The sequence below is a fragment of the Mobula birostris genome, chromosome 2 (assembly GCF_030028105.1).
Source record: "Mobula birostris isolate sMobBir1 chromosome 2, sMobBir1.hap1, whole genome shotgun sequence".
NCBI lineage: Eukaryota > Metazoa > Chordata > Chondrichthyes > Myliobatiformes > Myliobatidae > Mobula > Mobula birostris.
This window is the reverse complement of record NC_092371.1, coordinates 216230367-216246433: the sequence shown is the minus strand read 5'-3', so window position 1 is coordinate 216246433 and position 16067 is coordinate 216230367. Positions and strand designations below refer to the sequence as shown.

The window sequence follows — 16067 nt, the reverse complement described above, 5'->3', positions numbered from 1 at the left end:
AGTGGGGGGATGAAGTAAGAAGTAGGGAGGTTATAAGTAGATCAGGCAAAGTGCTGGAGGAGGAGGAATCCAACAGGAAAGGAGAATAGATCATGGGAGAAAGGGAAGGAGGAGGGGCAGTGATAGGCAGCTGAGGAGAATAGTAAGAGGCCAGAGTGCAGAAATGAAAAAGTGGAAGGTGGGGGGGGAGACAATACCAGGAGCTGTAGAAATCTATGCTTATGCCATCAGGTTAGAGGCTACATTATGTTGGTTCTTAGACCAATGGATTTGATGAATTTTGAACCAATCCTATAACTGGAAGGAAAATAAAATGCATTCATCAAATGAACCGTCACACATTTGGTATTTCTTTAGAACATATCTAATCTTATCCATAGCAATGTCAACTGGTCTGCCCAACTGGCAACCAACTTGAAGATCCTTGCTTCTGCCCCATTTCTGGCTTGCTATTTAATATTTCTCTTGCTCAAAATTGGTTGAGGAGATTGGAGGCTTTCATGTCCAAGGAATTGTTTGCCATTATTGAAAACTGGACTGCGCATCCAAAACCAATAATATGTTCTTGGATGTATACCTTGGATTTTATACAGGAAGATTAATACACTAATAATGTCCTGTCACTTTCCTTAATTTTGCATTTCTGTTATTAAGATTTTGTTAACATTAGGCACTTAAATGTCTGATTAATGTAACGAAAATATTTTAACTGATTTAACAATGTGGAACAATAGAGTTGAATGCATTTAGCAAGTTTTCTTCCTTGGTATGCCTTCACATATCTGATATTCTTTCTGATTTGTCCTAAGTAGTAAGAGTATAAAAATACATGCCTAAATAGATCTGAATATTGTATGAAATTTATGTTTACCTGGGGGACTTCCGGGTCATCAAGGGAATGGCGGCGTAAGGAAAAGGTCTCTCGACAAAAAAGAAGGTAAACTGCCCCATAATCGAATTTAGACAAATACTTAATATTGCATAACTATATTAATAAAAGGGGCAAGGATGATGTCTAAGAACAAGATTAAAAAGTCCGCTCCGAAGGCTGATAAACATAAAGAGACGCAGCAAGGCGACGGGCCTAGCTCCCCCACGGCAAGCCAGGACGGAGATAACGAGGGGGAATCGGTGACTCTGTCCTTGATTCTCGGAGAGATTCGCGAGTTCCGACAAGATAACAGCAAACAGCTGGAAGATATTAAAGGAGAAATAGTAAAAACTAACTCGCGGATAGATGAAGCCGAAGCGAGGATTGTTGGAATTGAAGAGAAGCTACAAAACGCAGAGGAGGTGATAGCAGAAATGCTGAAGCTGCAAGACCAGCTCCAGTGGAAACTAATAGATCAAGAAGGCCGCTCGAGAAGGGAAAATGTGAGGATTTACGGAGTTCCCGAAGGAACTGAAGGTAAACCCGGATTGATGATTCCCTTCGTGGAGAAGCTACTTAGAGAGAACCTTGATATACCGGCTGCAAAAGACCTACAGATAGAAAGAGCTCACCGCGCGTTGGCACCAGAGCCTCCAGCAGGCGCGCAGCCCAAATCGATTCTGGTCAGATTTCTCAGTTACAGAACAAAGGAAGAGGTGCTTAAAAGGACATGGCAAAAGAAAGGTCTCATGTGGAACAACTGTAAAATCAATTTAGACCACGACTATGCACCGGGGATTCTTGCCAGACGGAAGGAATATACGGAAACACGGAGAGTCCTGAAGGAAAATAACATCAAATTCCAGACCCTGTATCCAGCTCGGCTGAGAGTCTTTTACGACGAAGGGACAAAAACTTACGCTACGGTGGAGGAGGCAACGTTGGACCTGGCGGACCGGGGACTACCTATTAAAATTATCACCCAACCGGAGTCGCTACTGGAGAGGATTTGGCAGAAGTCGTGGCAGTTAGTGGGGCGAGGACGCTCCACACGAACCAGAGTGTCAAACTACAAGGAAAAGCTGCAAATATTCAGACGCGAATGTACAGAGAACACAGATTAATTAAGAGAAATGACTGAAAAGAGTAAATCGGACTTAAAGGTAAAATGAAAACTGGTAACTGAAAATAAACTAGACGGAATAACTTGAATGATAGCAATATGGTCGAGACATAAATAGGAGAAAATTCTCTATGATTATTCAAACTGCTGAGGGCACTCTAACACAGGGTGAAGATAGAGGTTATCCCTCTGAACTGAGGTGGGTCGGTGCTCAGGCCTCACTGTGGGAAGTTGGGAAAAATTTTCAAATGTTGCACGTTCAAAAATGTCTAGGGTGTGGTTATATGTCTTGGTTTACTGTTGAGAAGGGATTGCTTACTGTTTGGTTAGAAAAGGAGAGTTTTTTTCTACTAGAGAAAAATGCAAACTGAATTGGTAAAAATAATTTCCTATAATATTAATGGGGTTTTGAATCCAATTAAAAGAAATAAGATTATGTCTAAATTGAAAAAAGAGAGGGCACAAATAGCTTTCCTCCAGGAAACACATATGAGCCAATCTGAACATGGAAAATTAAAAAGAATGGGCTTTAAGCATGTATTTTATTCATCATATAAATTGAGTCACAAAAGAGGGGTAGCTACTTTAATATCAAGTACTCTTAATTATGAACATATTTCAGAGACTAGAGACAAAGAAGGACGGTTCGTAAAAATCACAGGAAGAATAGAAGGTACAGAAATAACATTGCTGAATGTTTATGCTCCTCCAGGTTGTGAATGGTCATTTTATAGACACATTTTTGACCTAATGGTCAGTTCTCAAGGGGTAGTAATTTGTGGAGGGGATTTTAATATTAGATTAAATCCTATATTAGATTCTTCAAGAATAGTTACTCAGAATAAACCTCTGACTCGGAAAGTGAATTCATTGATGGAGGAGTTGGGAATTATAGATGTCTGGAGGGAATTACACCCTACTAGTAAAGATTATACATCTTACTCTTTCCCTCATTCAGCCTATTCAAGGATAGACTATTTCTTTATCTTTAATACAGATAGATTCAGGATAAAAAACTGTAATATTGCAACAATTGATCTGTCGGATCATAGCCCAGTCTCTATGTCTCTAATCCTGGAAAGGAAAATGAGGAAAACACTATGGAGGCTAAACTCACATATACTCAATAACCCGAAAGTAATGGAGAGATTAAGGGGAGAAATCAAAGAATATCTAGACCTTAATGACACGGTTTCTCCCGTGATCTTATGGGATACATTGAAAGCTGTACTGAGAGGGAAAATTATTTCCATTACCACTCACATGAAAAAAATCAATGCACAAAAATTAGCAGACCTTCAAGGAAAATTAAAACAACTTCAAGTTGTAGATAGCAACAAAAGTAATTCAAATCGAAAACAGGAAATTAGGAAATTGCAAAGTGAAATTGACGATGTTTATACGTTGGAAACTCAAAGAAATTTTCTTTACCTGAGACAAAAGAATTATGAAGTAGGAGGTAAATCAGCTAGATTATTAGCATATAAATTACAAAAACAACAAGCAGACAATACAATTCATAAAATAAAGAATCCAAAGACAAAGCTTGTGGAGAGTACAATAGGGAAAATTCAAGAGAGTTTTGAAACATATTATCGAGAGCTGTACTCCCAACCCCGGACCCCCAATGAGCCCTATATAGACAGTGTATTGAATTTTTTAGATCTACCTAAACTTACAGATTTACAAAATGAAAGTTTATTGGAACCAGTAACTGTCAAAGAACTGAACGTGGCCATCTCTAGGTTAAAGGCTGGAAAGTCCCCGGGTTCTGATGGGTTTACTTCGGAGTGGTACAAGTCCCTGAAGACACAGTTAGCCCCATTACTACTTAACACCTTTAATTGGATCTTGCAGAGAGGAGAAACTCCACCTTCCTGGAGAGAAGCGATTATTTCAGTTATTCCTAAAGAGGATAAAGATAAACTAGAATGTGGCAATTATCGGCCAATTAGTGTTCTTAATTTAGATTACAAACTATTTACATCTATATTAGCACGCAGATTGGAAAAGCTTTTACCTGGCCTAATCTACTTAGACCAGACTGGATTTATTCAACAAAGGCAAACACAGAACAACATAAGGAGAACTCTGCACATATTAGAACAGGCTAATAAGAACGAGACAGAGACAATGGTAGTAGGATTGGACGCTGAGAAAGCTTTTGATTCGGTTAGTTGGGCATTCCTATACAGAGTGTTAGGAAGATTCGGCTTTCAAGAAAAGTTTATTAAAGTAATTCAGACTCTATATGACAGCCCTACAGCCCGAATTAAGATAAATGGGGACCTCTCTGACTCCTTCATCTTAGAGAGAGGCACTAGACAGGGATGCCCAATTTCTCCTCTCCTTTTTGCGCTATATATTGAACCGCTTGCCCAACTAATAAGACAGAGCGAAATCGTAAAAGGTATCAAGGTGGCAGGGATTGAACAGAAAGTGGCGTTATTCGCAGATGATGTTTTGGTCTATCTGAGTGAACCAGAAAAATCATTTATAGGATTGTTTACACTGTTGGATGACTTTGGGAAAATATCAGGTTATAAAATAAATGTAAAGAAAACGCAGGTTATGTCCCTAAATTATACACCATCCAAAAAATTGCAGGATACATATGATCTTAAGTGGGAAGCTAAATCATTAAAATATTTAGGAATAACCCTGCCGAAGGATCTTTCAACACTGTCACAGGTAAATTATGGGCCATTAATCTCAGAGATAAAAGCAGATATGCATAGATGGAATCTTATCCCCTTTTTAAGTTTAAATTCAAGGATAAATACTATAAAAATGAATATTCTTTCTCGGTTATTGTATCTTTTCCGTACTTTACCGGTGGAGGTGGATGATAATCAATTCAGGGAATGGGACAAATGGATTTCCCACTTCATTTGGCAAGGAAAGAAACCTAGAATTCGATATAACACCTTACAGTTAGGGAAGGAAGGAGGAGGTATGGTTCTTCCTTGCCTGAGAAATTATTTTTATGCCTCACAGATAACCCCTCTGTTATATTGGTGTAATAGGGAATATAAGGCTAGATGGAAGGAAATAGAATTTGGATTAGTTGACAGTTTTCCTCTTCAGGCCTCAATAGCTGACAAAGGATTGATGGCCCAGTTGGAAAAATTTAAAAACGCTTTGATAAATTTTACATTAAAAGTATGGCAGAAGGTGGTTAATTCATGTGGAATTAATAACATGTTAAAACTCTTTAGATGGTGTGCATATGATACCGAATTCCTTCCCAACAGAGGAGATAAAAGATTTGAGCTATGGATAAAGAAAGGTCTTACAACCTACCTCTCATTTATAGATAAAAGAGTATTACAAAGTTTTCAAATCCTGCAGGACAAACATGGCCTAGAACATAATGACTTTTTTAGGTACCTTCAAGTACGAAACTATGTTAATCAGAGTTGTAGATATACAGACCTATCAACAGTAGAATTAGAATTTTTCAAGATTCTGAATTCGGCTTGCAGTTCAATACCTAGTAAATCAGTTTCTCGATTATATAATGCACTTTCCCATGCTAAAAATGTAAATACACTGTATATTAAAGAGAAGTGGGAGAAAGAAACGGGGTTGGTACTTTCAGAGGAGGCTTGGGGGAAAATCTGCAGCTTTCAATGGTCCTCGACTAATTCTTTGACTTGGAGAGAACATTGTTGGAAAAACGTTATAAGATACTTCAAGACCCCATATCAGGAAAAATATAAAGATACAAATGTGATGTGTTGGAGAAGGTGCGGCTCCAAGGAGGCAAATCATTTTCATATTTTTTGGGATTGCCCTAAATTAAGTCTATTTTGGGAAGGTATTCATAGAACATTAGTTAAGGTACTTAGGTCCCAGATACCTCTGAACTTTGAGACGCTCTATTTGGGGCATGTATTGTTTCTTGAACAGAAGGAAGATATAAAGTTGCTGCAGGCCCTCTTAGCGGCAAGTAAGAAATCAATCACTAGAAAATGGCTAAATCCAATACCACCTACATTAGAAGATTGGTACGAAATTATCTTGGAAATATTTAAAATGGAAAAGTTGACTTACTCCCTGAGAACTCAAAAAGAAAAATTTTATCAAATCTGGAATAAATGGATTGAATATATAACCCCAATGCGAGCAGACTTTAGATGACTCTCCTAATGATTTATACTGCTCTTCTCATCAACACAGTAATATTGCTAACATAAGCACCTCTAGTCTAAATGTTTGTTTTTTTTTGTTTTCTTTTGGAAAATAGAGAATTAACACAAGTAAAGGGAAAGATTTGGGAAAGGAATAAAAAAATGAAAAAATTAAGTAAATAAGTACATAGGGATTGGATAATTATGTCTGCGGGCAGGAGCAAGCATGAACAAATTAGGATATAAACACCTACAATGGTTGATACATAGGCTTATATACAACATTTTGGACCAGTGGAAATGGTCCAGAAGGGTTATATGGAAACTATTATTACCATTTTTCTTAACAACTAATTCCATTATTTAGCCTAATAGGTTAGATTTACCACAGTACATAATTATCTATTTAAATGTTTATTTTCCTTTTATATCATCTCAATGTGTACTTAAGAATGTATAAATAATTGTAGTTTTATACATATAAAAAATGGAAAAGGTTATATGTGTGAAAAAAGTACATGATATTTGTGAATTCCTTATCCAAATAAAAATAAAATTTAAAAAAAAAGAAATTTATGTTTACCTGAGTAAAGAAGCCAAAAAATTGTTCCCTCTAAAGTTAGCCAGAAGAATGAAGTTTGTGAGGTATGATATTTATTTTTCAATTTTACAAGCAGCATTGTGGATGCATTTGAGCCAAGCCAATCACAGGTACCTTTTTCTGATTCCTAAATGTTTTCAGTTTCAGTGAATAATGATTAGATCCTTAGAAACAATTGTGTTTGTGTTCATATGAAAATGTTTACTGCTTTAAGATCACATTTCCCACACTCGGTTTAAAACTTTGCCGTCAATCTGATCCATAATTTCTGTCAATGGAGTGTGAAATCAGCAAAGTGGTGAAAACTACCATTTATGCAAATTATCAGTTAAGTCAAGAAACTTGAATTGTTAGAGTCAAATAATTTTTGCAGAAGGAAAATATGTGCTTCTAAAGCTTTTGAGAGATGCCTTGACATGAAAAGTTTGACACAGATACCTCATCTAATTTTCAGATTGTCAAATCAAGTTACGAAAATTTGCTCAGCAACCAGTTGAAATCTGACCCCTAGTGGTGTAATTGGCAAAATGTAAATGTAGAAACCACTGTTATAATGTTGCAACTTCAAAGCTCAGAGTCATGTATGCAACAGGTCTTTTTTATGCTCAAGCAAAGATGCAGGGGAGACCTGGTTGAAAATTTCTCTCCAAATTCAAAAATACATTATGCTTTTATATATTTGGTGTATAAAGAATACAGTAGGTAACAATATTTATTGTTAGGTTCAAAAGCATGGTTGGTCCTCAAGTGTCCCCTTGGTAAGACCTGGTAGTTGCTTTCCTTGTTGAGGCTGCGCTTGTTTAGGCAGCTGACCTTATAATTTAAAAATTAATTACTGCTCAGAAGATGTATTTGGAATTAGTGGCAAGATCTTATTTGTATTAATGGTTACTTTCTTTCCTTTTCAGTCTTTTTTTTTGAGCTTCAAATTGATAAACGTAACAATGATAATGATACAGGGATCGGGATTACATTAATAATGGTTAACGTATACAGACGCAGACTCTGAGTAACATATTTAATTTAAACCTCCCAATCTCTTAATGACTGAACATGAAAAAGATTCAGATAAAAGTTTTTACCCCCTACACTAAAAAAAACCAAAACAAAACAGAAACTGGGCTGCGTATTTCATCGGTTGAAATCATTATTTGTCATTAACTCCGCTCCTCTATACACAAACAAAAAGTTATTAAAAAGGATTTGGAAAAGGTCAAATTACATCATATGAAAATGTTGAATAAATGGCCTCCAAGTTTCTTCAAATTTAACCAAAGGATCAGTGGTACCACTCCTAATTTTTTTTCCAAGTTTAAATATGTTATAGTTTGGGAAAACCATTGAAATATAGTAGGGGGGATTAGAATCTTTCCATTTAAATAAAATGGATCTTCTGGCTATTAGTGTAGCAAATTCAATCAAACGACAAGCTGTAGGGGATAAATGTATTAATGGTTACTATATTCTCCAGTTATGCTTCCTTGCAGTAAGATCTTCAAGTAGGAAAGTCTGGTAACAGTGGCTAATGAGGGAATTATACTCGAGCAGAATTGGAGCAAGACTCAGGTCCATTGAGTGCACAGCTTATAAAAAGTTGCTCATTAAGTAGACTCAGACAATGGACAAAACCCTCAATAATAAAGAATTTAACTGTGCCCAGGAGTGTTGTCCGAAGTAAAATGTAGGTTAAGGGATCTACCATTAACTGTAACATTCTCCATTCGTTAGAAAATAGTCAACCCTTTTATTTCTTCTACCAAAGTGCATGACCATACACTTTCTGATATTGTATTCCATCTGCCACTTCTTTGCCCACTCTGCTAATCTGTCTAAGTTCTTCTGTGGCCTCTGTACTTCCTCAAATCAACCTGCCCCTCCACCTATCTTAATATTGTCTACAAGCTTTGCATCAAAGCCATCAATTCCATCATCCAAATCATTGACATATAACGTAAAAAGAGGCAATCCCAACACTGATCCCTGTAGAGCACCACTAGTCACTGGCAGCCAACCAGAAAAGGCTCCTTTTATTCCCACTCTTTTGCTTCCTGCCAACCAGCCACTGCTTTATCGATGCTAGTAGCTTTCCTGAAGTACCATGAGCTCTAATTAAGCAGCCTTATGTGTGGCACCTTGATAAAGACCCCTCTGAAAATCCAAGTAACAACATCCACTGATTCTCCTTTGCCTATCCTGCTTGTTATTTCTTCAAAGAATTCTAACACATTGTCAGGCAAGATTTTCCCTTGAGGAAATTGTGCTGACTATGGTCTGTTTTATCAACCAACAGACACAAAATGCTGGTGAAACTCAGCAGGCCAGACAGCATCCATAGGAAGAAGCACAGTTGATGTTTTGGGCCAAGACCCTTCGTCAGGACTATCTGAAAGAAGAGACAGTAAGGGAGTTGAATATGGGAGGGGGAGAGGGGAGATCCAAAATGATAGGAGAAGACAGGAGGGGGAGGAATGGAGCCAAGAGCTGGAAAGTTGATTGGCAAAAGGGATACAAGACTGGAGAAGGGAGAGGATCAGGGGACGGGAGGCCTAGGGAGAAAGAAAGGGGGAGGGGAGCACCAGAGGAAGATGGAGAGTAGGCAAGGAGAAATTGTGAGAGGTACAGAGAGAGAAAAGAGAGAGAGAGAGAAAAAAAAGATAAATAAATAAGGGATGGGGTAAGAACGGGAGGAGGGGCATTAACGGAAGTTAGAGAAGTCAATGTTCATGCCATCAGGTTGGAGGCTACCCAGACGGAATATAAGGTGTTGTTCCTCCAACCTGAGTGTGGCTTCATCTTGACAGTAGAGGAGGCCGTGGATAGACATATCAGAATGGGAATGGGACGTGGAATTAAAATCTGTGGCCACTGGGAGATCCTGCTTTCTCTGGCAGACAGAGCGTAGGTGTTCAGTGACATGGTCTCCCAGTTGCGTCGGGTCTCACCAATATATAGAAGGCCGCACTGGGAGCACCGGACACAGTATATCACACCAGCCGACTACAGGTGGTGTCGCCTCACCTGGAAGGACTGTCTGGGGCCCTGAATGGTGGTGAGGGAGGAAGTGTACGGGCATGTGTAGCACTTGTTCTGCTTACAAGGTTAAGTTTTATCATATTTTATGTCTGTTTTAACATATGCCTTTAAGTACCCTGAAACCACATGCTTATCAATCGACTCCAACATCTTCCCAACCACTGAAGTAAACTAACTAGCTTATTATTTCCTTCCTTCTTCCCCAGTCCCTTCTTGAACAGTGGAGAGACATTTGCAATTTTCCATTTCTCTGGAACCATGCCAGAATCAATTGATTCTGGAAAGATCATTACTAATGCCTCCACAGTCTCTTCAGCCCCCTCTTTTAGAACCCTGGGGTGTACAACATCTGGCCCAGTTGACTTATCTACATTCATACCTGTCAGTTTCCCAAGAACCTTCTGTCTGGTAATGATAACTTCATATGTTTCTGTTCCCCCCCCCCCCCCACCAAGCCGGCACTCTCAAACTTCGAGCATACTGCTAGTGTCTTCCACAGTGAACACTGATGCAAAATATCCATTCAGCTTGTCTACCATTTCCTTATCCCCCATTACTACCTCTCCAACATAATTTTACAGTAGTCCGATATCTACTGTCCCCTCTTTTTTACACTTTATGTATTTGAAGAAATTTTTGGTAACTTCTTTAATATTATTGGCTGGCTTACCTTTGTATTCAATCTTTTCCTTCTTAATGACTTTTTTTTAAAGTTGCCTTTGTTGGTTTTTAAAAGCTTCCCAATCCTCAACTTCTCACTAATTTTTACTCTATTATATGCTCTCTCTTTGGTTTTTGTGTTGGCTTTGACTTCTCTTGTCGGCCGCAGTTGTGCCATCCTGCCTTTAGAAGACTTCTTCCTCTTTGGGATGTATATGTCCTGTGCCTTCTGAATTGCTTCCCGAAATTCCAGCCATTGCTGTTATCCCTCCTGCACCAACCTCTAAGCCCCAGCTCATTCAACCTATCCTCATAAGACATGCTCTGCAATCCAGGCATCATCCTGATAAATCTCCTCTACGCCTTCTCTGAAGCTTCAATATCCTTCCAATAATGAGGCGACCAGAACTGAACATAATACTCCAACTAACAGAGTTTTACAGAGCTGCAGCATTACCTCATGGCTCTTGAACTCAAATGCCCTGACTAATGAAGGCCAATGCACTACGTTAACCACTGTATCAAATGCACTGCAAGTCTGAGGGATCTCTGGATATGTACCTCAAGATCTCTCTGTTCCACCACACTGTTAAGAATCCTGCTATTAACCTAGTACTCTGCCTTCAAGTTCCATAGCACCAAAAGTAGATTAATTGTTGGCATTATCAAATATGGATGAAATAATTTCCTCTCATTTTATTGTCCTACCAATTGTAAGATTGTGGCTATCAATTTTTTTTTGAAACAATGAGAGTGATTGTATTGCCGCATTTCTTGTAAGTCTCACAATTCTGGGAATAAATTAAGTTGCTGTTTGCTGGTACTTTGCCAAAACTTTATTTAATATATATATATGGCAGAGGTTGATAGATTCTTGATTGGTCAGAGTTTGAAGGGATACAGGGGAAAGTAGGAGATTGGGGCTGAGAGGAAAAAATGGATCAGCCCTGATGAAATAACACAGCAGAATTAATGGGCCAAATGGCCGAATTCTGCTCTTATATCTTATGGTCTTATAGTCTTATAACTAGAATACCAGTTACCTGTGCCTATATATCTTTTGTGTGTGTGAATTAATTGCTGCATTTCTTGCTTTACCATCACCAGCTACATTTCAGAAGTTTGTAATTAATTGTCTGGTGGTTTTGGACAACCTGAAGTCATGATACTATAGTGCAAGCATTTCCTTTCTCTTGAACTGCCCAGAGCATGTTTCATTTCACTGATGACAATTATATTGATTGGTTGTTTTGCCTAATTGGCTGCAGGATAGAATCATTATAAGTGACAGATCAGGGCTGGTTAGTCCTAGGAAGCTGAGTGATACAGCAGAGTCAGTGGGTAAGGCAACCCGGTGGTAGAGTGGATCTGTAAACTGAGTTTTAAAGTTCCAAGTACATTTATAATCAAAGTATCTATACTATATACAATCTTGAGATTTGTCTCCTTACAGGCAGTCATAAAACAAAGAAATCTAATAAAACCTATTAAAAAAAACTGTCAAACATGCAATGTGTAGGAAAAAAAACCAAATCATGCAAACATTAAAAGTAAGCAAACAACATTCGGAACTGAAGTTCATGATACAGCCACAAAGCCCGTCACAGCCTGTTCGTTGTAGGCCTGTGCCTCAGTTCAGCACAGAGAGGAGTAAGTCTCGTGAGCAGCGAACTGTATGCTGGCCCCGACACCCTGACCTTTTCAATCTGGCTGTGCATTTTTATCGGCCAAATATCAAGTTATTTCTGACTCTCAGCTCCTGGCCCTGCTGCTTCGATACGCTCTCAGGCCTGGGACCCGTCACCTCGTCTCAGCCTGTACCTGACCTTTCCAACTTGGCCCTGGGCTTAAATTGGTCAAACCTCAGCTTGTTCCTCGTTCTTGGGCCTCTTCGTTAATAATTTTGAATGATGCTCTCTTTTCCTATTTCAGACTTGCTGAATCGCGAACGAACAAACAGTGCACGAATATCTCAGACTTTCAGGATTCTCAGGTAAAGGAGATGCACCTGTCAGCCATGGACACGAGCAAAGTGTACTCGTCCCTTACGGACTCAAACACAGGAGACTCATCACCATGCCTCTAAGTTCAAGCAGAACCTCCAATCTCTCATCGACTTGGATGTCATTCTAATCACAGTAAATTGGGCTTGGTTTTTGAACGTACTGAGGGAAGAGCTGGAGGGAAATATACTGCTTCAGTGTGCTGGAAATAAACAGCTTTTCCTAATTCATTTTGAGGCCTTAATAATAGCTAAACAGATTTTTTTTTAATTGTGGTTACCTTTGAGCCTATATTTACATGCAGCAATTGCATACACTTCCTTGAAAACCATGATTGTGATAAACTACTGAAAAAGATAAAGTGGACAAGAGCAGCATTTTAATCTACAAACAATTTTTATTCATCTCTGTATCTGACCGAGTGCATTAAGACCAGACTGTATTGCACGTGGTCAAACTCAAAGTGGAAGCCTCCAAACAGGATTCCTACTTACTGTGACAAGTCAGCAATTTCACAGGTGGTAGTCAAAAAAGTGTAGCTTTAGTGCTTACAAGCTGCTAAGTGCCATTGGGTTACTGTAGGCCTGAGGGGAGCAGGGCAAGAGCCTGAAAGAAAGCCAAATTTTTTTCCCTTGATTTTTTTTTCCCTCTTTGATGTGCTGCTGCTGTTAGTCGTGAGAGATTTCTTATTTTAAAAATTTATCTTCTGCATGCCTTCCATTTTTAAGCCCTGGATACAAGGATGGAAGACTCATTCAGATACAAATTGGATATATTTATGACATCTGGCAAATAAATTAGAGTGCTTGGGAGAAAGACGGTGACTTCACGTTTATTTCCCAAAGCTTTGCACCATTGAGCTTTATTTTGTGCCTCTTCTGAGTCAGTTGTAGATGTAACAGAAAGCTTTAATCACTCAACACTTCCGTTAGATCCCAGTGCAGGTGGACATATGATTCTAGTAACTATGAATTTATTGGGCTGGTAATTATTGTACAATTACTCACATGACTGGAATGGAAACTGCTAATTTTATGGTAGGTTGTTTACCTCTAATATCATTGACAATTCACCTACCACCTCCTATTGTACTGAAATAACAGCCAGTATGATGCACTCTTACACAAAAATACATGCAGGAATCAGCACTAACAACCCCCTACAAAAAGCTAGCTATAAAAGTGTCCACTACTGTTTCACCTACTGCTATACAAACTGAATTATCAATCTACAAGTTCAATACGATTCTGGCTGCAGATTGATGGTTAATATTTCAGAATGTCTGAAATAATTGTAGTAGTTTTTGTTAAAGATGAATGTAGCTTTGAGTCTGTAAACAAGTATTTCTGTTTGATTTTTCTTTTGAACAATGTATTTTCCAGACTCTGTATATTTCTCAAGCTTCTGCCTTTTGTATCATATTGATGGTTAAAAAATGGTTACAGAAAATTGTGTTAAGTTTGTGCCTGTTGGACTTAATCATTGGAGAATGATGTATACATTGTACTATGATGTGCATCTGTGGAAAAAGTGAATTGTTATAAATATGCTGGTAAAAGGAGGATCCATCATGGAGACCCATGTGGTCTTTAAAGCATAAATTTTACCACATTTTACAAATGGTTTTCACTGTACAGCATGCCCTCAAATCCATTTGTGAAATATTGTGATCACTCGTGCAATGCCACAATATAATGTTATTGAAATATTATAAATAAATAATCAGGTTATTTTTGCATGTAAGCATCATTCAAAACTACTTCGATTTTGATAGCTTTCTAAACTGCAATATCTTAACAATAAAAATATTTTTGACATATTCAAGTCTGATACAGTACTAAAAATATTCCGAGCGATTCTAGGTCACAAAAGGACTCATCCTTGATCATTGTAAAGACTTAAATCTCTAGATTTCAAATATCCAAAGATGTACCAAGCTTCACCTGGATATATGATACATTATTCCAGATAATAGCACTTGTGATTCTCTTTGAATTATAACTACTGTACTTGTTAAGCTTCTACTCTTTAAACAGGAAGTGCTGCAGATTTTTAACCAGCAACAATTTTGATCCAAGAATGTTATATTCCAATTAATGTTGCAGCAACAAATCAACAGAAGTGCATTGCCATGTCATTTTGTTAAACTCATTTTGTTGTACTATAGTTGACTATATTAGTATGAATATTTTGATGCATATTTACTGTATTTGATATTATATGGTGGATTTTGCCTGGCCTTGGCACTGTGGGTTTTGGTGCTTTGTACTGGTGCATTGAGAAGACTGGCAGCAGTGACTTTTGATTGAAGAATAACTGAATGTGGATTGTGCAAAATACTGGACATACTTTAATTTAAATGAAATAACTAATTTATTCCATTGTTATGGATATTACTGACAAAATATGATATAATTTATATTGCCATCTCGTGCCGTGACAGAATTCCTAATTTCCAGGTTAAATAGCGCCGATTGGATTATTTGGTGTTCCATTTAAAGGAAAAATAAATTTTAACATTAGGTTTATGTTTGTAGATTTACATTAACCAAGTCAAGAAGCTATTCTATGAAATAATTGAATTGAGGTAGAAATTAAGACCATGTTAATTTTAGTATGAGAATGTTTGCAGTTGGTTATTGCTATGCAAACTGAATGCTTTATTTCTGAGTGTAGTCTATGTAAACACTCTGTGCTAATGCATTTAATTTGTACTACATCGCAATTCTTTCTCCCACAATATAGCACTGACATTTATTCCAAATATCAAATGCAGCCTTAATACTACAAAATTTATGCAAGCCTACTCTCACTCTCAAATTCCAACTGAGTGAGTGAACACAAATAGGCAAAAATTATGACCAATGCAAAGCTTGGTCACCATAGTAAATCTCTTGTCTGTGAACACCAATGATGTAGTATAAATGGCAGCATTGCACAAACTAAAAATTTTAGCTTCCAATATAATTCACAATTTGATAGTATTCTAATGACTATACAATTACAGATTTTTTGGATAAAATATATTATACTTGTGATAAATTTATTGGTTGTCATTTTTATTAATGAACATGTAATAAAAATCTTGAGACATTTTAACTTGAATTTTTGTCTTGATTGAACATACAAATATAAGATAAAAAAGTTCAATGTGATACTTCACTGAGATGACGACAGATTTCTCTGAGCTCTAGATCAGGCACTGTGCAGATTGCTCTCATCTCCTTCCGTATCAAAGAGGAAGATTTTCCCGAATGTTTTTTTGAAAACACTGGAAAAACTTGGGAGGAAGACTGAAGGAACAGTTCCAGAAAATGGGCATGAGGAGGAGTCATTTTCTGAAGTACAAAGGAGAAAATGTGGGGCAGACTGAAAGAGCAAAAAGTACCTCGGATGAGACGCAAGCATAGGAAGAAGTAGTATTTCCTCCTTTGTACTTCAGCAAATGGCACCTCCTCATCACTTATCATTACCTCAATGATAAGTGCTATTTGATCAAATAACCTGATTCTGATGTTGAAATTGGTTTACTTGGAATTAAATAACTAGGAACCAAGGGCTGGAAATTAAAGTTTAAGCTTGAGTGCAGTTTATTAATAATCCACCGTACACATGTATACTCTCAAATGACACAACATTTCTC

At 37.7% G+C, this 16067-nt stretch overlaps 1 protein-coding gene across 4 annotated transcripts in view; it reads left to right on the top strand.

Annotated features, from left to right (window-relative positions):
* Positions 1-15519, top strand: part of LOC140210155 (low density lipoprotein receptor adapter protein 1-like) — a 137464-nt gene extending 121945 nt beyond the window's left edge. For 3 of the 4 annotated variants that reach the window (XM_072279044.1, XM_072279055.1, XM_072279062.1), the window contains one exon: positions 12354-15519. In XM_072279044.1, coding sequence (XP_072135145.1) covers positions 12354-12507 — 154 coding nt within the window. In that variant the 3' untranslated portion in view covers positions 12508-15519. The remainder of the gene's footprint in view (positions 1-12353) is intronic. The other variant, XM_072279063.1, reaches the window with a different exon arrangement.
* The last annotated feature ends 548 nt before the right edge of the window (positions 15520-16067 follow it).